Here is a 25580-nt window from a genome sequence, read left to right on the forward strand (position 1 = left end):
CACTAATGACTAGAGATAAGTGGAGATTTTAACTTTCATTTCAATCCTTCAGTCACCTTTAATTTTCTTTACTGTGAATATTTGTTACTCTTAGTATAGAAAAATTTTAAGCATTTAAGAAGAAAAGAACAAACACCTGAGCTAAAGTCATACTTTTTTTTTTATATGTTCACCTATGATTACAGATGTCATTTTTTGCCACAATTTGCCACAGCAGTTTCTAGCTGCATAATCAGCCATGGTAGTCAAAACTCATCATTCTGAGAGTAAACTGTAAGTCCCATGCCTGCCATTTTCTACTGTCAGAATGAACTATCCTATTATCACTCCTCACCACCACTAAAACCTAGAAATAGGAAAATTTGTATCTCCAAGAGAGTTATGGCTCCTGGGTATTTGCTGGCTATTGAAGAGCTTTAACAGCTCACCAGGAGACCAGAACTGAAAGGTATGGCTGCAAAATACTTCTGTATCTCCCCATATTTTTCAGCTTGACCCCACCACCTGCATGATATTGGCTGAGTCACTTAACAGACTGTTCTCAGTGCAGACACCAGAAACAGACTGCGTCTATGACAGTGCCATGTAACATATACATGGTTTCCCAGTACCTGTTTTTTTCAAGAAAAACAACTGATCCTTGGATTTTTTACTGTTTCCCACAGTTGCCCTAAATTGGTAGCAGTGCAATATTTCTTTTATTTCTTTCTTTTCCTAAATGTTAGTGATTTGACTCAATCCCACAAAGTCCTGAATTAGAAAGAGGGAAATGGGCGTTCCTTCAGACCTGCCCTTTTTGTGTCTGTAATTTGGGAAATATGTTTATAATTTGGGAAAGTGAGACTCAAGTTAAATGACTCATATAATTTGTACATGTATACATGGAACTCCAGCCCCGACCATCTGACTCTTAACTTTTTCTTTCCATCATATCATTTCTCCTCTCAGGAGCAAAACAGATCCTTTAAGAAGGACCACTGTTACCCTGGCTAACTCTCCTACTTGAAGAGCTTTGAAGAAGCTCTGAAATTCATTATGGAGCTAAGACTGGCTTTGTCGGCTTCCTGATACTTTGATCAGAAAGCATTTAGAACATTAGAGCTGTGTACAAACTTAAGAGATTATTATCAAATTTATGCACAGAAATAGATAATATTCATTCTGTTAGGTCTAAAGATCTGAGCCAGATTCAGTCTCTGAAAAATAAGAAAATTATTTCTTTCGAAAGATGTATTAGTTCCTTGCAAATGGTAGGTTTATACATCTGACTGATCCAGCCCCTCCATCATTGACACAGGCAGATGTTCGACCATCTGGCTGGAGATGGCCATGGTGCGGTGGCAGAGCATAGAACTGGAGGCCAAAGACCAGGGCAGTGCCACCCCCCATTTCAGCCTCCACCTCTTTGTCTATAAAACAAGGGCCAGCAATTCCTACTTCTTAGGGCTTTTGGAGATTCACGTGAGAGCTGTAGATTAAAAGCCTTTGTGAACAATACTTCCCTGGGCACATCTGAGGAGTCACACATTAAAGGGGACGTTATAGCTTAGTACTTAGGAGCTCAGATTCTGGAGTCAGGCTTCCTGGTAGGAAGCAACAAGCTTTATTTCTAGGAAGATCACTTCGAGAGGAGACTGGTCCATGGGAGCATGTCTGATACCACCTGAGCTAGATTTGTAGCCCTCAGTGGATCTCTGTGGCTTGCTTGGTTATCTCATGCGTCATGTCAAGGTGGTGATGCTCAGAAGGTCAGCTGTGTGGATTACCCAGCGCTTTACAAAGCTAAATATATTTGAAACCCTGATAGTCAACTGAATTCAGTACAGGCAATAAACTATAGTACTTATGAAATGGAATTTTCCTCATGGGCCCTAAATTCTATTAGAAGAAATTTCAAGAGTCTTAAATAAAATTGCTTAGTGTTAAAAAAAGGGGGGGTGGGGCAGGGAGCCTTGCTAAATTAGACACATGAAGTTTGCATTCAATAGTGAGCGATAGAAATAGGAAAAACTATTTTAAGCTATAAGAAGGCAGTACTGCAGTCCTAATTTGGGGATAAGATGGCCCAAAATTTACCATTCTGATGTCATCACACACTGAGATGTTGGACAAGTTTCTTTACTTCCCTGAGCCTGTTCCCTCAGTAGTAAATTGAGGGCAATAGGCCTTACTTTGATTTTTGACAATTGATATAATGCATTTAAAGCATTTAGCACAGTTCTTGGCATGTAGTAAGCACTCAGTAAATATTACTAATGTTATTTTTAGGCAAAGATGACTAACGTGTTTCTAAGTGATTAAGAAGACTAAAACGAGCCACTGGTGTCTGAAATTAAATTTAGAATAAGGAGGAAAAAAGATGGTTTGATTTGATTTTGTTGTATGTTTTGTAATTGTTGTTTTAAAATTAGAACTATAGGTTGAGATTCTTATGTGCCTGTCCAGTCTGGGGGAGGGCAACAGTTGTCGAATCTATTGGGAAAAAAAAAAAAAAGATGGACAGTGATTACATAGCAATCAAAAATAAAAACTATTGAACATGTAACCATTACTGTGACAGCCTCATTGAACAGCTAGCCTACCATTTCAACATTATTACCATCTCACCTCTGCCAAAAGCCTTTCCTAGCCATTTCAGCACACAGTGATCTCTCCTGAGAACCCATAAAGCTTACTAACCCCATTTAGCCTCAAAAAAGCACTGAGGCACTTACATACCCTGTCCTGTGGCTCTTTTCTCAACTGGGCAATGTTCAGGGCACCCCTCAGTGGGGCCTGGACGAAGTCTTCAGGAGGACTAGAATTTGTGTCTTACCGAGGGAGCATTCTTTCAGAATACTCTCCTGCATATTCAAGAAAAGGTGCTGACACACTAAATGATATTTGGTTTTTGCTATGTTTCAGCATTAGAGAATAAATAGATTAGGATGAGAAATTAGCACCTCAGCCAGCACTCCCTAGAGTATTAAAAGTTGCGAAAAATGGCCTTGAAGAATGAAAGGCAAAAATTTTAACAGATATGACAGAGAATTTCAAATAGTGCCCATTGTTGAGTGGAAGTGAGAAATGCAGAGATGATTTGCCTGATCCCCACTTAGGAAATAGGTGGGAGAAATAAAGGAATTTCTAAGTTAGCAGGTATATCTGTCTTATTCTTTTATGTAAAATACTGAGACTTTGTCTTAATTCAGTAGCTGTTTGCTGAGCTTCTGCTATGCAGAGTGGTGATGATGATAACTAACATCTGAGAAGTTACTGTTTACTAGGCTTTCCTCTGATCAGCAAAGTGGTCTTGGACCTACAGAGTCATTCAAGGTAGAAGTAGGGATAGGGCCTTGTCTTGTTTGGGCACACGAGAACAAATGGATGCGGGAGGCAGTGGGGGACCAGCATCTCATCATGTACTCCTTATAGAACAGAGCGTTGCAAAGAGATTCTTGAGAACTGAAAGGCAAAATCTGGACAGACTTCCTTTGCACAACCTCTGAATCAGCTCTGAAGGTCTCCTCTGCTTGCAGGCATCAGAAGTTGAGAGACAACTCTCCATGCAAGTCCACGCCCTCAGGGAAGATTTTCGGGAGAAAAACTCATCAACCAACCAGCACATCATCCGTCTGGAAAGCCTGCAGGCCGAGGTGAGCTTCCCACGCAGCAGGGTTTGGAAGTAGAAGTGCTTTTCTCATTGGAGGCACTGCAGCTGGTCTTTTAGATATGGAGCCCTCTGAACTGGGGAACAGAAACCTGCTCTGTCTAAAATCTCTAAAGAGACATATCTGTGAGAAACTAAATAGGAAACACTTGATCCAGGTTCCTCTGGGTAGTCTGTTGGCTGGAAAAATAAGGTTTTTCAAAGTTATGCTGAGTGTTTTGAAATGATGAATGACCTACTTTTTACTGAATATGTTGAGCCCTCCAAAAACATCCTTGCCAATCCTAAATAGCTCATGGGAAAGAGAATCTTCCCTTTCTCCATTCCATTTGGTCCGGTTCAATTCATCTTAATAGAGCCTATTATTCCCACCTATAAAATGAGAATAGAAGTATCTGCTTCATAGGGTTGTTGTGAGGATTTGCTGAGTTAATATATGGAAAGTACTTGGGCGTTTGGAAGATAGTACTGGTATTAAAAGCATACAAGAGGGCAGTCAGGGTCTATGACCCTGAGTTGGCCAGAGGGAAAAAGAAAGTAGCACTTAGGAGATGATCCTGTGAGGATCCAGTTGTGTGAGGTGAGGAGGAGAGGGCCATATCACCAGCCCAAATGGGGGCTTTTTCCTGGGGAGGCTTCTACCCGGTCCACGCCTGAGAATCCCTTCTGCTCTGAAGAGCAAGCTTGTGGCTGAGTTACACTTTGAGGGACAGGCTAGGGCCACATGACTGTACACCCACCGTCACTGTGGTTAAGCAATCAGCCAAGGTGGTCAGGCCCAGAGAAGCAGGCTCCTCCCCTGCTTCCTAAATGACCCAAGGACATTTTTCCTAAAGTCTGTCAATGTCTTCTCTTTTCTCCTGCCTCTCATTCCCTTCCTCCCTCCCTTCCCTTGGAATTCCTACTGGGATTGAGCAGCAGGTTCTCGAAGTAAGTAGTTTGTTCCGGTGGGTTCGGCATGCCTGTCTGTGACCATTTGTGTGCATGACTTGCCGTTCAGCTGCCTCTGCCAGGGTCTGACTCGTCCAAGCTGCCTGTCTTCTCTCTCCCCGCCACACCCCCCGTCACTGTTTCTAGACCCTTGTGACACAGGGTCATTCCCAAGAGCGTTTATTGCTAGATTTGGTCACAGGTTCCAGGGCATGTGTGGGGGGCAGGGTGAATGAAGGACTTGGCTACCTCATGCCGATTCCTTGCTTCATCTGGTAACACTACTTTTAAAAGCCAAGCTATGAAATTGTTCATTTCAAATAAGTTACTTCATGGGGCCAGGGTTGTGTATCAGAACCATATTACCTCATTACCTGACTGAGTGGAACGTGGGAAACAAAGATGATCAGTAGGAAGGAAAGTGTAAAGGGCAGAGGGTATTTAAATGAAAATCAGCTAGCGCAAGAATTCCCTTCTCGTGGGTAGCGTTGCTTCGGTGCAGGGAATTGTGGGCCCAGTGACAAAGGGAGCCCGTTCCTTTTGGTCCCTCACCCAGGTGCACACTTGTGAGACAATAGTCCTTTGTTTGGCTAGATACCTGATCTCTCTGGACAAAGGCCACATACTTTATTTCCCCAGGATGGCATCCTATCTGATTGATTGATGGCCAGGGCAGATGTGTGCCCCATGAACAATTCTAGTGCAGCATGAGAACAGCCAAAAAGCAGAGGGCGAGGTGGATTTCGGAGGACCTGGGACAAGTTACCCGTTCATTTTAAAATCTTCCCTGGAAAAGGTCTGAGGCTGGTCCCGGTCATGAATTGTTATCCACATCTGACTAGAGAGCTTGGAGAACATCTTAACCACGTCGGGAGATATTTACAAGCAAGAGGCTGGTTGAGAAATCAGTCCAGCCGAGAACTGATAAATAAGAGGAGCCAGGGAACCTGCAGGACTCCGAAAGTCCCCCAAGGCCACTGGCATTTGGGGATACTCGGGAAGGCTTCCCAGAGTCCTGAGCAGGGTGGCGTTCTTGGGGTGAAGCATCGCTGGCCTCGGAGGGATTGGCACAGCTACCTTTCCTGCAAACCTTGAGGCCAAAGAAAACTTGGCATCTCTTTCCTCTTTTCCTCTGTTTTCCAACTGAAACTGAAGAGACTAGACAGACCTTCCTAAAAGGTTTATATCTCTTTGGAGACTAGATGTTCAGTGTACAAACATATCAGCCGTTTAATAAAAGGAAAGAAATTGCTTCTATTCAAAAATGGCTTGCTCAAGCAAAAAAGTACCTTGAGTAAAATCAGTTCTTTCCTTGTGTCCATGTCCTGTTCCTTCTCAGAACACAGGCTAATAATGCAAGCACTGCTTTGTTTTCTGTGCTCTGCTAGCTCCCCTATTAACTCGGGTCTGAGCTGTGACCTTAGAGCCAGACCTGCCAGCAGTGGAAAAGGGTAGAGAGCTTTAGAATATGAAAATACAGCAGGTCCAGGGGCTGTCTCGGGCGCTTTTTTGTGCTCCTGACTCGAGAAGAAAGAACGGTACATAAATTGTGGGGTCGAAGTCAAGTCATGGGTAGGTAAGGTGGGGCCCTTCTCTGTCTTTATCTGTAGTAGTTCCAGAACATGAACCTTCCCTTCCTCTGCCTGGCATCCCACATTCCAGCTTCCCCAAAGCTCTACTCCCACCCCTTCCCAGACAGGTTTCTAGAGGGGAGGGATTTTCCTCTTTAGCTTTAGTGGTTCACAGCTGCTGTCTTAGAGATGGGGACACCGGGCCCCTGGGCAGAGCACTTGGAGAGACACAGACCTTTATGTTTGGGGGCTAGTCCCTCCCTTCCTACTCAGCCCAGGTGTAACTCCACACCACCCCTGTGGCTCTCCACCCTTTCAGATCAAGATGCTGTCGGATCGGAAACGGGAGTTGGAGCATCGTCTCAGTGCCACCTTAGAGGAAAATGACCTGCTCCAAGGGACTGTGGAAGAACTACAGGACCGGGTGCTGATCCTGGAGAGGCAGGGCCATGACAAAGACCTGCAGGTACTGGTGCGAAAAAGCTGTCCTATAGGACTAGGGCCAGACAAAAGGAGTGCTTAGCTGCCTAGCTGGAAGGAAAGGCTGGGAGGCCAGTGCCACTTCCAAGGTCAGGAGTGGGTGCTGTCTCCCTGCGGGCCTGGTTGTAGCTCTCGGGCACTCACTCACTTGGCTGGCCCGGCTCTGTCGAGAAAAATTGCATCTGCTACCCACAGGGCATCTTTTCATTTTGTTCTGGGCCACTAGCCCCTAGAGCAGTTTTACAGAGTTCTTTCTGGGCTGTTAACATGGAACACCGGGGGTGTCATTCTGCCTCTTGGGGTTTGAGAAACCTGCTAGGGATTTCAGAGGGAGCCTGTGACTTTCTGTGTTTGGCTCACAATGCTCTCTGCGGCTCCTTTCCCAGACTGATGGATTTAGTTGGCTGGCACTGAGCAGAAACCAAGAAGCTGCCCACTGAACACAGCAAGACATATCCTGCTTCTGCCAGTTGCTAGAAAAGGCATAGGCTGACCCCTTTGTGAGCCTAATTAGCCTCTTTTTCTCCCCCACTAAAGGAAATTGCTTCATGGCCATATTTGTCCTTATTTGGGAACTGCCACCTGAATTCCCAAACTCACACTTGACAAGAAACAACCTCCTAAACAAGATAATCACTTCCAGCCTCCCCAGAAATAGAGTGTAGCATCTGCTGCCAAGAAAGCTTTGCCGACTGGCCTCGTAGCACCCGGGGCTAGTGGCTAAGAGTGCGCTGCTTCCCCTTGAGCATCCTCTGGGCATGCCAGGGAGTGGAATAGATTTTGGCAGTGTCATTTGTGTAGAGGTGGTCAGCCAAGTATGCTTGAGTATCATGTGGGTCACCATCCCAAAGACCAGGCCATGGAAGGTCTCCTGGGCTCAGTGGTCAGCTGCTGAGGAAAGCCCTGGGCTGGGAGATAAAGAAACATTTTAGGCTAAGATCACTGTTACCTTACTCACACCATCAGCTAAGCTGCCACCTGAGTGATGAACCTCTTTAAGGGAAAATTATCAATTTTTCTCCCTCCATGATTTTTGTACATTCCACGGGGAACTTTGCATATATCGGGGCCTCAGTAAAGCGTGAATAGATAATAATGAATGCTTGGTAAAGCCTCACGGCAGCTTTCAAGGTAGAAAAGAGTTTGTTCATTATTTTAAGGTTGATAATGATAATAGTGGTGAACATGTCAGTGATTCTTTACAGGAAACAGAGTGTGTTTCTAAAACTGAGGCTTACTAAAAGTGAATCATTTATCCAAAGTGGCATGGTAAGTCCTTGGTAAAATCGAGAATAGGACCCTCCCACCTGCTTTACCTGGTGCTCAGTGTAGCATATCACACTGGCCTCTGCGAGTCCGTGTTTGACCAGCACTTATTACCCTCTCCTGAGAGCGGAGTATGGAGAGGAGAAGGAAAAGGAGGACATAAGAAATGGAAAAATTGCCCCCACCTAAAATAAACTTCCATTCGGGCATGAATTCACAAATGGAAGGTCCTGTTTCAAATCAGGAATTGGCGACCTGGAGATGGGGAAGAGGTGGACCAGTGTGGACCATCCAGAAACTGGCTGGCACAGTGGACTGTGTGTTCTCTAGCAGCAGGAGTCCCGAGTCACATCTCATTCCCGTCCTCGCCATCTACACAACTGCTTTCTTCTGACTGGGCTGCTTCTGCAGTGGAAGAATGTCACTCGCTCCAGGGCCTGTATCACGTCAGGCAGTTCCTTCCCACTCTGATTCGGAAAATCTGCATTTATGGGCTGAATCCTTGTATTTTTCAACTATTTGTAATTCTTGTTCTTCACATGAAACTCCTTAAGCTGCTGCTAATGACCAGTGTTCTCCAGAAGGCCCTTTCTGTTGCTGAAATGGCCCATACTGATACAGAATTAAAATTCCAGGGTACTCAGGTAGTAGCCGAATGGTTCTAAATCATAGACATGTAGAGCCTAGTGGCCTTGGAATGTAGATAATCCCATGATTTTAATCCTTTTCCTCAGACAAGGGATGAGAGGCAGGCTGAGCAGGCAGGGTAATAGGCCTGCCGCAGTCAGAGTAGCCCTCCTTTGATCTGACTCACTCTGTAATTGGAGTTCTGCCTTCAAACACAGATTTTTAAGCCACTGATCAAATCTGATTTTTTTTTTTTCAGGCTGACAATATGGATAAGAATTATTAGGGACCTGGTCAATTTTTGCTAAACTTTTAATACTCAGTAAAGGATTTTGTCCCTTTAAGGGCAGCTTACCTGCCCTATTTCATGCCCAGCTGGGCATCTTACAGATATGTGTAGGGGTCTTGTCCTGGTGAGTGGTTGGATTTCATCAGCAGAGAGCACAGGTCTCACTGTGAGGTGACTCAGGAAACAGGTGACCTGGAGTCTGGACCTCGCTCAGACGTTGAGCGGGTACTGTTGGGTAAATCACTTAACATCACACTGTCTCAGTTTCCTCAGCAGAATGGGGAGAGTGCCCCCACTTCTGCCAACGTTAGGGCTTGAGTATTGTGAGCTTGAACTTGGTATACTGTACAAACACAAGGCATTTGATATCCTCCTTACCCATACATTTAATACATTTAGTATCATCTTTTTTATATAAAGGATGGTATTCTTATTTTAGAGGGTTCTTATATTTTAATAGGCTCTTCTCTGGTTTGGTTCAGTTTCTCTGCCTAGTCCATAGATCAGTTATTGACCAGAGAGGACAGAGGTCTTTTGTTCTCTTGCTGTTATAATTAATTAAGCACTTTCGAGTGTGCATGAGTAATTGAACTAATTTTGTCCAGGGCAGAAGAAGTTGTACTTACCTGTGCTGAACTTCTCCTGCTGAGATGTATGTGGAGTTGCCTAGAAAATAATTGTAAAGTACTTTGCCAGTTTAGTATGCCGTTTGTAATTGTGCCAAATGCTTCCTAGGAATGTCTTTTTTTTTTTTTTTTTAATCCTAATTTCTTTTTTCTGACTTTCCTCAAAACCGGGGTTGGAGGAATTCCCACTGGACCAGCAGGTATTGCTGATCCATGGGAACTGTGCAGAGCAGGCTCGCCAGTTCCTTTTTCATTCTCTGAACAGCCAGGCTTCAAACTCTTCCTAGTTAAGGCATATCTGGACCACTGGTGCCATTAGCCCATCGTTCTCTAATACCGACTAGCAGAGGTGAGGCTCCCAGGACACTTGAAGAATTGACCGAAGGCTCTGCAAGGTAGCTTCCTCCATTCATGAGAACTACAGGGCTCTGAATTGCTGCCTGCCACCCCTTGATCTCTGTCTGCATCTCTGTGCTGGAGCCACAAGCCCACCGGGCCAACAGTGTGGAAAAGACAGTACAGTGTCTGCTCTGTTTTTAATAAACAAGTGTCACCCAAGAAATGCCATTTTATAAGAGAAGAGATTAGTTAAATCCCAGGAAGTTCTTCCCCTAATTCCCCCCCAAAAAGAATCTCTTGGTTTGGGGGGCAGTCTGCAAATACAAGAGTAGATAACATTTCTCCTGTGCAGGTACAGTATGTGGACACGTCATAGAGGTTAACAAATGGATTAAGATACTGCAATTAGCGTCTTATGTTAAAAGCAACTGTAGCGATGGAGTGTACTAGTAAGAGTATGGCATTTAGCAGTCGTGCTGAAGTTGGCCCTTACATTCAGCAGTAGTAATGTCACCAGATAGCAGTGCCCTGTTTGGACTCCACAGGAAAGGGGCCACAGAGAATACAGATGGGCGAAGTAGCAGCAGCGAGAGAGACAGAAGGAGCCCTGGCCGGTAAACCATGATACCTGTGTTGCTGTCCCCGCTCTGCCACTGGCATCGCCCTCTCTCTCCAAGCCTCAGATGCTGTGCACGGCCCCTCCCAGGCGCAGGGCTTTGTCTGTAAACAGTGAGGTGTGACACAGAAGGGAAGAGACTGCTTTTCCGATGGGTTTGGGAACTCTTAATATTACTGTGCAGATGTTATTCCAAATCCTATCCCCAGCTCTTTCCCAAATAACTTTAACTTTTTCACTACAATACAACATACCTATGGTAAAGCATGCAGACCTCAAAAGGATAGGCCAGTGAATTTTTACAAGTATATACACCTATGGAACCACCACCCAGATCAACATATTGCCCGTTATCAGCACCCCACAAGCCTCCCGCTTGCCCCCTCCCAGTCAGTACGCTACTACTTCCTCAAAAACAAACCTCTATTTCAGCTTTCATCTCTTATATCTCAGTGAAGTTTTGGCACTTTTTATGAATGGAATCATACATTATATATTGTCTTATGCCTGGCTTTTGCTCCACCTTGTGTCTATGAAATTCACCCATGTTGTGGTATATAGTTACAGTACGTTCTTTCGTCACTGCAGTATAGTATTCCAGCGTGTGAATCTATCCATTCTGTTTTTATTGCAATTTGGATTGTTTCCCGCTGGTGGCTCTTACGAATAATGCTGCTGTGAACATCCCGTTTCTCTTTTGTGCACATAGGTGGCCACTTGTGTTGGGTCTGTGCGCCTGAAGAGCGGAACTGCTGGGTCCTAGGAGAGGCATATATTTCACTCATTAGAAAATGCCAGTCTTCCAAAGTGGTCGTCCATCTTCCACTCCCCGCAGCAGTGAGAGTCCACATCTTCATCGGCACTTGATATTATCTAGTTAGTTAGTTAGTTAGTTAGTTAGTTAGTTAGTTAGTTAGTTAGTTTAGCCATTCAGGTGAAAATCTAATAGTATCTTACTGTGTGTACGTGTTTGATTTTTACTATGGAGAATTTCAGACAAACTCAAGAATAGTGTAATGATGGTCCGTATACCCCGTCACTGAGCTCTGCAAACCATCGGTCTCTGACCAGTCCTGCCCCGTCTTTATTACATCTACCTGCTCATCTCTTGTACTATTTTAAAATAAATCCCATAGTTAGATTTCTTTCTGTCACTACATATAGAAATCTAACTATGGGAGGTGAACACACAGTGTAAATATATATCTGCCTTACTGTTAAAATGTACAGCTGAAACTTACTGGATTTTGTTAAGCAATGTCACCATAAAAATTAATTAATTAAATCACAGAATTTTTTTATACTTTCATTTTTATATAATACCTCATCTGAATACCTCTAAATGATAAGAACTTTAAAAATACAACCACAGGACTATTATACCTAAAAAACTTAGCGATAATTCCTTAATATCAAATGTGTAGTCAGTGTTCAAATTTTCAAGTATGTTGTAAATATCAAAATTATTTTTCACATTTTTCATTTGAATCGAGGTACAAATTAAAATAAGCCTACACATTGCCGTTGGTTAATGTTTCTTTAAGTCTCTTAATGCATAGGTTCCCCCTTTATCTTTTTTCCCCCTTGAAATGTATTTGTTGAAGAAACTGAGCTGCTTGTCCTTTGTACCAATTTCCCAAATCTGGATTTAGTTGACTGTATCTCCCTAATATAGTCTAGCATGCCCCTCCCTCCTCTGTATTTTTGTTAGTTGGTGGTTGGATCTAGAAGCGTGATTAGGTTCTGTGTCAGTTTTCCTTGCTTGTTTTGGTGTTGGCAAGCCTCACTGCTGTTTGCTGTCTCTTTGAAAGCTGCATCAAAGCCAGCTGGAGCTCCAGGAGGTGCGGCTGTCCTGCAGGCAGCTACAGGTGAAGGTGGAAGAGCTCACCGAGGAGAGGAGTCTGCAGAGCTCCGCGGCCACCAGCACATCCCTGTTGTCTGAGATAGAGCAGAGCATGGAGGCCGAGGAGCTGGAGCAAGAGAGAGAGCAGGTGCTGACACCCTTGTCTCTCTGGCATGTGAGGTTGCCTGGGGATTCTGGGGGCAGGCCCTGGACTTTAAGAGGCCGTCACTCCTCCCTGTCGCCCCATTGCCTCTTGAGAAATGCTTGTTAACTAATCATCAGCCTCATATCTCTTGTACTGACAGGGTTCTAGATCACTCGTGATCCATCCAGTTAGCTGGCTTTTCATACTACTCGTAACCAGTCATTCCCCTAGTTGTGCACTGACTCCCACCAAAGTAACCGACTATATAAAGAGGTGCTTCATTTGGCAAATGGGAGGGGCTAGAGGGCAGGGAAAATAAGAATTGGGAGTCTGTATCGATGTGCTGGACGCAGAGTAGGTATCAGTATTTCCTGAGACAGGTAATTAAAAAAAAACTCTCCTAGAACTAGTATCTTGGGTTCTTGGGTTCATATACTAGAAAAAGATGACCAGGTGGCAGTATGTGCTAGAGCCCATAATCAAGAATAATTCTTTGCTGGGCAGCTGAGACTGCAGCTCTGGGAAGCCTACTGCCAGGTTCGCTATCTCTGCTCACACCTTCGAGGAAACGACAGTGCTGACTCGGCTGTCTCCACGGACTCCTCAATGGACGAGTCTTCAGAAACCTCATCTGCCAAGGACGTGCCAGCCGGCAGCTTGCGCACTGCCCTCAACGAGCTCAAGAGACTGATACAGAGCATTGTGGATGGCATGGAGCCCACGGTAAGAGGCCAGGCTGAGAAGCTTCTACCCTGCAGGGCCTGGTTAGTGGGAGGTTGGAACCAAACACAGAGCGAGGCCAACCCTAAACTGGAACCTTATAAAATCTGCAAGAATTTCTCCTGAGCCCTTGAGAGCAGGTGAATACTGGTGATCAAGCGGAAGGGACCATGTGCCAGGGAATGGAAAGCTTCACAAATATAGTACATATAGTACATACAGGCCATGGCGGCCTCTAATTAAAAGGCTTTTCTTAGAAGCTTTGAATAGAGAAATTTGGATCCAGGTAAAAACTGTAAGTTACTTTTCTGTAGCTCATTGGTCCTAGCGGCGGGGTTAGCTAGGAGCAGGCACGCTTAAAAGATAGATCTGAAGCTTCCGCTAAAAGGATATAAGTGAGCACAGAAAGTTGAAAAGATCAACCACAAGGGCCCTTTGGAATTCCAGATGTGGAGGAGAGGCATGTCCCCAGGGGGCCTCCTGGCAGACTGGCATTTCTTCTGGCTTCGTGAAAGATTTCTGCCAGCCTTGCTTTCTGTTCGCACTCCTGGCTCTCAGGCTATTGTTTCTCCATGGCTTTCATCCTCCTAAGGAATAGTTGTGTCATTCTGCCCATATTAGATGAAGTAAGATGAAAGGTGGCTGTCCTTAGCTGACCATGCCCTGATGATTTGTGGAATGTGGTGCAGTGTTGAGGCTGGGTCATGGCGGGAGGAGGGAGCTGTTGGAGTGAGGTGTGCTGTCCACGCCACTCAATTGCCCTTCTCTGAAGCCTGAAACAAAAGTAAAATGAATGTCTAGCTATTGTTTGCAGGTTGAAATTGAGCAAGAGAATCTCTCTCCTCTAACCCTTTCTTCCTTCCTTCCTTCGTCTCTGTTTTCTTTCTCTCCTTCCCACTCTCTGCTCCATCTCCTGCTGTCTCGCTCTCCCCCAAACTGAACCATCTCTCCGCTCCCCTCCCCATCGCTCTTGTCTGCCCTCACCACCTCACCCCTCTCCTCCCCATCTCTCCCGCTGACCATCTCCCTGCTCCCCTCCATTCTCGACATCTCCCTGGTTGTCTGGCTCGCTCTCCTTGCTGTCAGAGCTCCCGGAGAATTGACGATGACTCCTTAGAAGAACAGATAAGGCAGACCAGTGAGGACTCGAGAGCCCTAAGGGAACTCATGGAGGGAGAGAGGGGAAAACTGAGGCAAAGCCTAGAAGAGCTGCAGCGGCTCCACAGCCAGGTGAGCGCCCCCGTCCTCAGCCAGTGCAGGGAATGTGCACGTGTCCCCCGACTCTCTTGGGACCCTGGTGAGTTCCCCTCTCCCACGTCTATCTGAGAAGAGGGTTTCTTCTGACAGATCCTCAGAGGACAGTGACCTGAAGTTGAGGTGAGCTGGTTGTCTTCAAGAGAAGAAGCCAGTCCTCTGGTTTAGCCCAAAGTAAAATTGTCAGGGATAAGAATAGCCGACCCTCCATTTCCTCCAGCGGTATACTGCCTGCTACAGAGCCTGAGTAATCTGGTGGTTTCTGACAGTTTAAAGTGTCACAGCTCCCAGGACACTTCGGGATGCAGCTTTTGAGCAGGGAAGTTTGCAAACCAAGGATTGATCTTTGCAGGCCTCTTCTCTCTTTGTAAGTGCCATCACCTCCGCCAGCCTGTTTTTCAGCTTTAGAAGCACTGACTGCTGTTCTTGCTGTTCCTTCCCTGTTTGATCATGATTTCATCTCTCTCGAGGACACTGGCGAACGACATCTATATTCTGATCTGAAAAAGTTTTAAAGGGCTTAGTAGCTGGCCCCACCCAGAAAGGAGCTTCTAAATGTATCCATCCTAGGAGATAAATAAAAGCTCTTCCTTTTGACTAGGATCATGTGTAGAGGTTCTGTCCCACTTAGGGGTGGGCACCAAACATGCAGCATTTTACACCCGGCTCCCACCCAGCCTGCCCGCTTCTTTCCTTGTCCAAAGCTAGTCACCTCTTCCTTCTGCACAAGACCACTGAGAGGTGGAGTTTAAGCCTGGCTTTCACTTCAGTCAGTATTTCTTAAATTCAAAGGATCTTAGAAATAAACTTTTGTCTTTTGGGGGGCCGTGCCCATTAGACTTTCTAATATTATTCTCTCAGAGGGTACTGGGAGTCCCACCCACAGCCACTGCCGCACTCACTGTGAGTGACCAGATACCAAGGACAGAGGGATGCTGTTGAAAGCTTGTTCCTGGCCAGGCGTGGGGAGTGGTGTTAGGCAGCCAGACATTCTCATGCCTAAAACCTAAGGCCCTCAGATGGTCCTTTGGCCAGAGAGTGGTTCAGACTTAGGGACAGGTCTTCCAAACTAGAAAAATAAAATGCAAGAGAAAGTGGATCTAAAAGTCCTTCGAATTAATTAAAGTTTTATCTATTTTAAAGCCTATTTAAACTTCTGTGGAGCGCTTCTGCTTATCAGCTCTTTGATACTGGCAGTTTTTTTGTTTTATTTCATTGCTTCTCAGAATTATAAAACTAGAAAACACCAGAGGGCATTATGTCATTCAGAAACATAAGCAAGGTGTAGGTTGCCGAGTCTGGTGTGGAACTATTTAGGAAGCCATCTGCAATTTTCTGCCTTCCTGCAGCCCAGTCACCCTCCACAGCTTGAAAACGGGACAGGCAACCTTGGCAAGTTCTGGATTGACTTCCCATCCTCTAGGAACGGGAATCCTCTAGCCCTCGCGACCCCGCGGTCTGTGCGTCGCTGCCACGCAGCCTCGTTTCCTGTCTTTTGCACGTCACCTCCTTTGCTTTAGCAGAATTGAACAGAGGCTGCGAGAGGACGAGGCACACACTCCCCCTGCTTTCTCACATCTGGGTCTTTTCTCCGGCTCTTTCTGTCTGCCTAGAAGACTCTCCCTGCCACCTGCGCATGTCTCTACTCAGCGTTCAAGTTCCTGAGCAGGTTTTACTTCCTCCTTGAAACTCTCGATTCCCTTCCTCATGCAGCCTCCCTCGACGCACTGTGTCATGGTTGCCCTTGCTCTCCCACCTCATCTTCCTAGTCCAACCTTAGACCCCCACGAGGACAAGCTCGAGGTCTGGCTTATTTTTATCATCTCCTAAAGCATCTAGCACAGCGCCTTGCCTAGAGGAAGCACTCAAATAATTGTCAAACAAAAAGGCAAATAAAGGCCTAGATATATAAATTCAGAATGATTTCTTTGATGCTATTCAGTCGTGAGGACACCCCCCTTATTTGGGAAAAGTGGATTTCAGGGTGGCTGTAACCTGTCCTTGTATAAACAAGACAGATCAATCTTCATGACAGCCATCGGCAAGTAGATCCCAAAAGAGGGACAGTGGGAGAGGGGAGAGAATGGAGTTTACAACCGCATGCCAGGCTCTGAACTGGGTCTTGGGTGGTATTCATCTTCTTCGATCTTCACAACAACTTGATGGTGGGGAATAGTGTTTTTTTCCCCCTGCTTTTTATGAAAAGTATGTATAGCTCAGGGCAAGTTCCTTGTCACTTCTAAGGCAGATAGCTGGTGGTCTCTACCTTGACCAGGTTTTCCAGGTCAAAGCAAAAAGTTCTTGTGGAGTTGTATCTGGAGCATATGAAATGTTGGCATTTCCTGCCTGGCATGTACTTTTAATCTGTCACTTACTCAGCTGGCAGAACACCTGGCTGGCCCACGGCCGGCCGGAGGCCATGTCAGGGCTCATTTGGTCTGAGGTCTGCCTGTCTCTGCCAGCCGCTTCCTGGGTCTTGAGTTCTGGCCTGCCAGGCTGCAGAACCTGCTAACAAATAGGGTGAGGCTGGGCTTCTCACCTTCCGCCTGGTCTGCCTCAGGGCTAGCTGCGTATGCCTGCCACGACCCCTGCCGGTGCCTTAGCCTGTTCTCCCCTGCGCCTTCTAACCCTGCTCACTGGAGCTGTCCCCACCACAAAAGCCCCAGAGCTGGCAACTCTGCTGTCTTAGTCTGGAGGGTCTAAAGTGTCTCCAGGAAAACTTCATCTTCAGCCTTAGTCCTGGGGCCTTTGCTCAGTTTCATTCTGTCTGAGGATGATTAGTCCTGGGACTCAAAGAGCAGAGCGGTATACTGAAAGGTGATGTCTGTCCCCTAGTGAGAAGGACAGATCTGTATGGATAGTTCTTCCCTTGCAAAAATATCAAAGCATGTCCAATATTTAACAAGAGGGCGAGGCCAGGCATCCTGACTGCAGTCTGATACTGTTGACTGAGGAGAAAGGGCTCCCACCCTCCCATTCATTCAACAAATATTTATTGAAAACTCTACCAGCAAACAGCAGAAACTCACTCAGCTTAAGCAGAAAGAGGATCTGTTAGAATTAAATCTGATAGCTTACAGAATCAGCAGGAAGGCTGGAGAACTGATCTCCAAAGCAGGAAGGAGCCATAGGAAATGGGGCAACAATCTGCTGTCCATGTAATAATTTCCCAGTGGCCTGTTGCTTTGCTGTACTTTCAAGAGCTGTAGTCCCAGGTAGGGGGGTGTGACTGGCAAGTCTAGGTCTCATACCCATGCCCAGGTGCCTAGAAAACGACGTGTCTCTCCCCTTTGGGCTTCTTTAGTAGGAGGAGAGCATGTCCTGTCTTCCACCAAGACTCCACAACCAAGAATGCCCGCAGGATAAGAAGGGATTTGGGGATGATGACTAGACAAAATATGACAACCATCCATTCACTGCACAAGAGTTTTGCGATTAAGCGTCATACACAGTCAGGCTGAGACGTACAAATGGATAGGACACACTTTCTGCCATCACAGAGCTCAAGGTGTACTGGGGGTTACTCTACAGTGGGCAGGGCAAGCCGTGGCCACCAAGGGAGCCACTAGGAAGGGCACCGCACCCACCATCAGAGGATGACTCCCAGTAAACTCCACTGAGGCGTGGACCATGGAAAAGGTAATGGGTTCTGAGTAAAAGGTGATAACATCATTTGGGTGTCTAAATTCCATGTGGCTTTGATCTGGGAAGCAGAATGAAGATGGAAGAGCCAGGCTGCCTCAAGTACTGTCACAGAGATAAGAGCCAGGTCTCAGGCCCTGTGGCTAACAGTGCTCCATGTTGAGTGAAAGATGGCTGGAAACCAAACTTGAGTCCCTACCCCCAAAAAGTATTTCAGAGCCCTGATGCATGGGTAGTCTTTATTCACTAGTTCCCTGAGATTGCCTTGAAATGAAAGGGAGGTGATGTGGAATCTGTTCCCATGGCTGCCATCCATTCCCACTGCTGGCACCCTGGCCACTGGGCATGTGGCATCCTCTCTCCAGGAGAGATGGGCCTCCCTCAGAGCTGGGACAGTGAGGAGCTACCAAGCCTGCATGGCACACAGGCCCTGTGCCGGCCTGGGGCTTCTCTCTCCTTTCTCCCTCTGGGAGGGAAATACCCCAGGCCGGCAACAGCGGAGTCACCATGTTCATCCGTTTTGTCTCCCTTTAGGTGACGCTGCTGAGTGTGGAGATGACTGCACTGAAGGAGGAGCGAGACCGACTCAGAGTGACATCTGAGGACAAGGAACCAAAGGAGCAGCTTCAGAAGGCCATCAGGGACCGGGATGAGGCCATCGCGAAGTGAGTGAGCATGACTTGTTTAATTTTACTTTAATTGCAAGTAACATGAGTATATGCTCAGTTTTAACAGTTAAATCGTGCAGAAAAATATAAAAGTGAACATGAATTTCCCTGCTACCCACCCTCACCCCCAGTCCCGTTATTCTCCAAACAGACACGACTGTTGAAAGTTGGGTATGCATGTTTTGCAGATCTTTTTCCTATGTATAGATGCAGGCATCTATGCAAAATACAGTTGTCATGGCTTTTTTTAAAAACATCAAAAGGATGATGATATTCTATATGTCTTGGTTTTTGTTTTCCCCACTTATATCTTAGAGAGCCTTCCAATTTCATTATATATACATCCACCTCAAGTTTTTTTATTTTTAGGTTGTTGGGGTTTTTTTTACTTTAATTATGGACATTTTCCAGCGTACACAAAAGCAGAAAACGTAAGCTGAATCTCTGCTTACCCATCTCTCAGCTTCCAAACTGATCCTGTGTGGCTAGTGTTTCACATCCCTGTCTCTGCCCACTTCCTCCACCTCCCCACCCTGTTAACGCAAGTCACAAGAACGTCCTAGCAGCTCTTCTCTAAACACTTCGGTAGAGATCGCTACCAGAAAAAGATTTTGCAAAACACACAACCACAATACAGTTACCATACTTGAAAAAACTTAATTTCTTAATGTCATCTAGTAACCAGAGTTTGAGTCCCCCGCCAGTCGTCCTATAAATGTCTTTTTATAATTGATTAGAATCAGGCTTCAAAGTCCACATATTCCATTTAGTTGATATGTCCCAAAGTCCGTAACACTTCCCCCTCCATCTTTTCTTCTCATCGCATTTATTTTTTGAAGAAACCGAATCATACGTCTCATAGTTTTTCTACATTCTGAGTGTGATTGCATCTCCAAAGTGTCATTTAACATTTTTCTCTGTCCCCTGTATTTCCAGCAAACTGGGTAATTTTTTAGTGTTTTGGGTTTTTCTCTAAAAGAGAAGAAATGCAGAAATGCATTTTCTCACATTCAAAAAATTTGGAAATACATAAACAGAAAACATATTTATGTATTCCCCATATCCCCGTAAATTGTTTCTTAATCATGCATTCAGTCTACCCTGTTCCCTGAGTGTTAAGGAGATAAAAAGTACTAAAAATGTATCCGCTTTTGGGGCACTTTGCAACACATTAATAACATTTGTGTATCACTTCATTGTTTCCAAAACACTTTCATCCTTTAATCCTCCCAGCCACAGCAAGAAGCAAAAATTTTTAATACCAGTTTTACGGATGAAGAAACAGATATTTTCCCCAAGATCACAGCCAGTGATCACCGGCCTCCACCTCGGTCTCTGACTCCTGTCTCCATATTCTTTCCCCTTACACTGTGGCTGTTTGTCAGGAAGCCGAAAGGAACCCATTTGAAACAATTTGTAATTTGATACTGTATGCCTTTTTTAAAAAATGACATTTTAATTTCTGACTTTAAAATTCCCCATACTTTCTCCCTTCTCATTTGCATACACACTTGTCCCCACCCTTCTTTTCTCTTTAATCATTTTCATCATCTCCATTTCTTAGTCTTACCTTTGGGTCCCCTTTTCTATCTGGTCAGAACCTTATATCAGGTTCACTCAGTCAGGCTCATAAACCTATATGTTATTGAATGAACTCAAAAAGACTGGAGGCTTTCGCTAGAAATAAATGATAAAGATTTTTTCGAGGCGCTTAAAGTTTGCAAACTGTGAACATAGCTAGGCAAAAACCTAGAGGTGTTCCAAAGAAGAAAGGAAAATTAAGAGTTCTCAGAGTCCTGCGTACTTAGCCCTAGGATTGGTCCAGGACAGTTATCAGTCAGATGTCAGGCGGTCTAGGTGATGAATGCCAGGTTGTCTAGAGCAGAGGTCCCCAGCAACCAGGCTGCTGACGGGTACCAGTCCGTGGCCTGTTAGGAACCAGGCCACACAGCAAGAGGTGAGCAGTGGGCGAGTGAGCAAAGCTTCCTCTGTATTTGCAGCTGCTCCCCATCACCACCTCAGCTCCACCTCAGGTCATCAGGCATTAGATTCTCATAGGAGCACCGGTCCCTGGTATCAAAAAGGTTGAGGGCCGCTGTCTAGAGGATGGGTGCCAGTAGATCTGGTCACATCTGGTGGCTTGGGTGTCGGGTAGGCTGGGGGATAATCGGAGGGTTATCTGGAGGTCTGGTGTATGTCCAAATGTATATCCAGGCATTGACACAGGACTGGAAGGTTGAAAAGTTTTACGTTTCCAGGCTAGTAAAGGAAGAATAGAGTCTTTCCTCATGCCTCAACCTTCATAATGTGAATAATTTTAGCAGCTTGATTAAAGTGATTCCGTTTTATTATGTACCCTATCTTCACTCTTTCCTCGGTATCTTTGCCACTGGATTCCTGGTAAATTTAATTAGTGAATACTTAAATAGAGTGTGATTTTGGAGTGGGAGTATACTTTTATGAATAACAAAGGTTGAAACTGTGTCATGCAATCAGGGAATAAAATGATAAAATTGAGGTGCTAATTATGGAAGCCCATCGGGAATAAAAAGCAGAATGAAGTTAGAAATAGAGACTGGTTGGTCACCTTTTCCCAGCTAGACAAGTAGAATAGAGCTGAACATCAAGCTCTGACCATTTTTCTGTCATCAGATGGGAGGTGGGAGATACAAGCACCTCCTAGCACAAGAAAGTGCCAGGGTGCAGGAGAGGAGAAAGAAGTTGTCCAGGCCCCCTCTCTTAAAATAGGTGGAACTTAGCCCTGGCACCTGAGTGACAGAGGAGGCCACCAAATATCCATGAAACTTTAAATACGTGTCCTTCCTTGCCTGCTGTCAAAGGAAGCCCAGTTAACCTGAAGTCTGAGCAGATTTACAAATTCTCCTCCCTGAGTAGTGAGACTCTGTAATGAGGGCCCTGCCTTTCCTGGACCCTTTTGAACAGGGCTGACCTTTGGGAGGGTGTTAGATCACTCCAGGAGGATAGTTTTTTCTATCCCTTAGAAATGAAATTCTTGGTATACAAGAATTGAGATGACAGACCTAAGTAATCATTTAAATGTGTAGGGGAGCCACACCACATTTGAATAGGACCTTGTTTGTTTTACAAGATGCTTTTATATACATCACCTCTGATTCTCCATTCTAGGCAACTTTGGGGATGGCAAGGCCCTCTCTAGAATAGTTCAATCTGAATCTCTAGGTTTGGGGCTACATCTTAAAAGAGTCCCCCTGATCCACCCTATGATTCTAATGGGTAGTTATGGGTGAAAACCCCCGAGAAAAATAACTTTCTTCACTGGGCTGCAAGAAATCTTAAGGCATTCCTTATATACAATAGAGGAGTTTCAGAAAAGTTAGTAACAATTTTATCTCCTTGCAGGTAAAAGGCCCTCACTAAAAAAATTCTGGGGCTAGCTATCTGCCTTGTACAAACAAGAAGGAGTCAGTTACTAGTGGTTTCACTTAAAGAAGGAATTCTTCTAGCCCTTTGAAATACCCCTTTTCAAAATTGATTAATATATTGATCCGTGGTTACTGCAGCTTTGCTTTCCTGGTCTGGTGTTTCTCATGAATGACAAGCACCAAGATTCTCTAGTAAGCAAACGTTGCCGTGGATGCAGCCCGATGCCGGGATCCAGAGGTGGGCAAGGCAGGCCCTTCTTCAGAGGCTCTCTGGAAGGAGAGCCCCCTTCCCAAACGGCTGCTGCTGGACCTCGGCCCCTCCGCCCCTCCGTACGGCGGTATTAGCGTATTCTGGGGTCTCCCGGTTGCTCGTGGCGCCATCTGTCGGGAGACACCCTGGAGCTCAGGAGGCTGCAGCGGGGCGGAGCTCCAGGGGTTCGCTCTGACGTTCCAGTGCCGAGGGTGTGGCCGGCTGGGCGTCCATGGCAACCGGTTCCACGGGAGCGTTTCCGCTGTTTGCCGCTGGCCAATGGCAGCGGGCGTGATAGGGCAGCCTGCGGCACCTGAGACGCCGGCGCTCATTGGACAGGCTCGTCTGCTGTCTCTGCAGCCGCAGTGCGGGCGGGCCTGAGTGATGCGGCCTCCCGGGACAGGCTTCTGTAGGACGGTGGGCGGGGCGCCGTTCTGGGGTGGTGAGTGGGGTGTCAGGGGAGGTGACTTAATTGCTCCGTAGAGTGGAGGCCGGAGAGGAAATGCTGGTCAAGGTGATGGCCTGAACGTTTTACCCCAACTGCCTCGCCTTCCGGCCATTAGCTTGGTGCAGGTGGCGTTCCTGAGGCCTGAGCCGAGCGGCCTCTGCAGGCTGGTCCTCTAGCAGTCCTTGGGCTGTGTCCACTTGTCGCTGGCCCTGTGCAACGAGGACACTTTTTTGCTAGTTTTTGGCGTTTCGAATGCAAAAGGTAACAGTTGATGAAGACGTTTTGGCAGCTGGGCAACCGATGCCTCCTCTGCAGAGGCTGCCTAGTTAGTTTCCTACACTTAATACCATCCCCCTGTTACCATAATAATAATAATAATAATAATAATAATAATAATAACTTTCTTTTGCATTGAACTATGATTTAGCAATGTTGGAATTGTCAAAATGTGAAAAATTGTCAATATGTGAAATTGTCAAAATGTAAAAATACAAAATGCAAAAGCGTGTGAAGGGTTACCCACCCGGAATCATCACCCAGGGATAACCAAGTAGACACTTTTGTCTGTGACCTTCAGACACACACAGGCATTTTTCCTTTTACAAAGAAAGTATCATATCAGACCTTGTTTTTTGGTTCTTTCCTACCCTAGGCCTAGATACATCGTATTTCCCCACTGTCAGTGAATACTCAACATCATGGTTGTTACATGTGACTGTTCCATCATATAATTTACCACCAGTTTTCTAGTTGTTGGCTACTATGATTAGCTAAGCTGTGATGATGGTCACCACTGTGCGGCCTCCTCACCACCTTTGCACATGTGTGTCTCTAAAATAGATCCCTTAAGGGGGATATTGCTTGGGTGGGGGGGGAGGCAGGAGAGCAAGGTCCCCACCTTACCCGAGGACTGGCCTTTTTGGGAAAGGCTTAGTAGCTCCTTAGTGTTCTGTGAGATCTTTGATTTCCTCTGGGTTCCAGTCCTGATTTAAGTGTTACCCTCTTACCCACTTCTGTGAGATGGGGATGACAGATAATCCCTTCACCTACAAGTTGGCTAGGAAAATTGAGAAAACGTCTGCGAAAGCATGTTGCAAGCATGCCAGCCCTCTACAACTAACATCGTAGTTACTATTTGTTGTGAGTTTGGGCTCAGAGCCCGTTTCCGCATCCTGTGGACTCCAGGTGCCCTAGGTAAACAACTACATACTTCTGACCCAAGATATCCATGCTTTCCCTGACTTGTCTGTTTTCAGGAAGAACGCCGTGGAGCTGGAACTCGCCAAGTGCAAGATGGACATGATGTCTCTGAATAGCCAGTTGCTGGATGCCATTCAGCAGAAACTGAACCTCTCGCAGCAGCTTGAGGCTTGGCAGGTGAGGGAAGGGAAGACGAGGCTCCAGGAGTTATCTGAACGCAGGCAGAGTGTAAGGAGAGTTTGTTAAGAGAGGGTCCAATGCGCGTGGGTGAGCTGTAACCCCTGTCTTCACCAGGTGAAATTCAGAGCTCATGCACCCCCAGTCCCTGGGGAAGAATGCCTGAGGGTGCTCACTAGAGCTATGAGCCCCAGGTTGTGCTGTTTGGGGGTATGGTGACCTCCAGGCTTGGAACAGGGGCCTCCTTCAGCTAGTCGTCATGGCTTTGTTTAAATTAGCTAGAAAGAAAACAGCTGTTAACGTGGAAGGCCCAGGAAGCCCTATATGACCGACAGAAAACTCACAGGCGGACATAGTTCAGCAGCCCACAGGTTGCTGGCAGCTGCTGCCCTTCCCTTTCTCAAGGGCCAGCTTCCTTTTTCCAAAGAGTGCTGGCCTGGTGCAAGCCTGGAGAAAATGAGTCATTGTGTCCATTTCCAGGAGCACTGCTTTCAGAGTCCAGGCAGCCTGCCCCATCCCAGGCCCAACGTGACTCCCCACTGGGCCAGGGCTGTGCGTGCTTTTCGAGGTTGGGGCCGTACAGTTTCTGGATATGGATGTAACCATTCATGTTGCTCCCCAAGAAGTCTTAACCGGACAGATGAAAAGCCACTTTTGGCTTTGCCAGGCAAGCCCCGCCGCGGAGGGCAGGTTGGTGCTGACCAGTCCTCCAGGGGCCCTGTTGGGCTGGCCGCATGAACATTGACCCTCCGCCCACCCGCACCCCAAGCTGGTCGCTGGCTCCTCAGCCAGCTGGCCGCTCCCTGGCTTACTGCTCCTGTTCTTCTCTCTTCTCTCCTGGTTACAGTTTGCTTCCTCAGGGCTTTTTACTATCTGGCTCCTTTGGTTTCTGATCTAGTGGCCTTTCTCAGTTCCCGTATCAACAGCTTTAGTTGTACAGCCCTCCTGCCTTTGAGGTGAGACCGACCCTTCATCCCACTCACCCTCCCCAATGCCATCGAAGTCCTGCCCCTGCCGTCTCCCTCATGGCCCACCGTGTTCTGTGTCGGAGTCCGGTGCCATCTCTGTGCAGCGTGCCATGCCATCGAGCCCCTGCCTCCCTCCTCCCACCGCCATCACATCCAGTGAACACAGCAGCACGTGACCCAGTATTAACAGGCTGGCCCACTTACGGCCGGCTGACCCCTGGTTTCTTGGTGTACCCCCTCCTCGTGAACGGGTTGTCTCACCCACAGAAGTAACGGCAGGCTTGGAATTACGAGCAGCTCATGTGTGTGTGTGTGTATGATGTTCTAAAGTGATGTATTCCATGGGATTGCCTTGACAGATTTTCAAGTATCAAAAATGCAGTTCACAATGTGCCAGAATAAACACTGGCACTTGGAAAGGGTTTCTTTCTGAAGGGCGCGTTAGCAGTCCTGATGTTGTGTTTAACG

The 25580-nt window shown here is 46.3% G+C and overlaps 1 protein-coding gene across 1 annotated transcript in view; it reads left to right on the forward strand.

Moving 5' to 3' along the window:
- BICDL1 (BICD family like cargo adaptor 1) overlaps positions 1–25580 on the forward strand; it is an 89962-nt gene that overhangs the window by 61376 nt on the left and 3006 nt on the right. The window contains exons 3-9 of the mRNA XM_011355857.2: positions 3519–3635; positions 6470–6616; positions 12205–12384; positions 12886–13104; positions 14188–14331; positions 18532–18662; positions 24024–24144. Of these exons, the coding sequence (XP_011354159.1) occupies positions 3519–3635; positions 6470–6616; positions 12205–12384; positions 12886–13104; positions 14188–14331; positions 18532–18662; positions 24024–24144 (1059 nt within the window). The remainder of the gene's footprint in view (positions 1–3518; positions 3636–6469; positions 6617–12204; positions 12385–12885; positions 13105–14187; positions 14332–18531; positions 18663–24023; positions 24145–25580) is intronic.

This window comes from Pteropus vampyrus, unplaced genomic scaffold (genome assembly GCF_000151845.1).
Source record: "Pteropus vampyrus isolate Shadow unplaced genomic scaffold, Pvam_2.0 Scaffold23, whole genome shotgun sequence".
Lineage (NCBI taxonomy): Eukaryota > Metazoa > Chordata > Mammalia > Chiroptera > Pteropodidae > Pteropus > Pteropus vampyrus.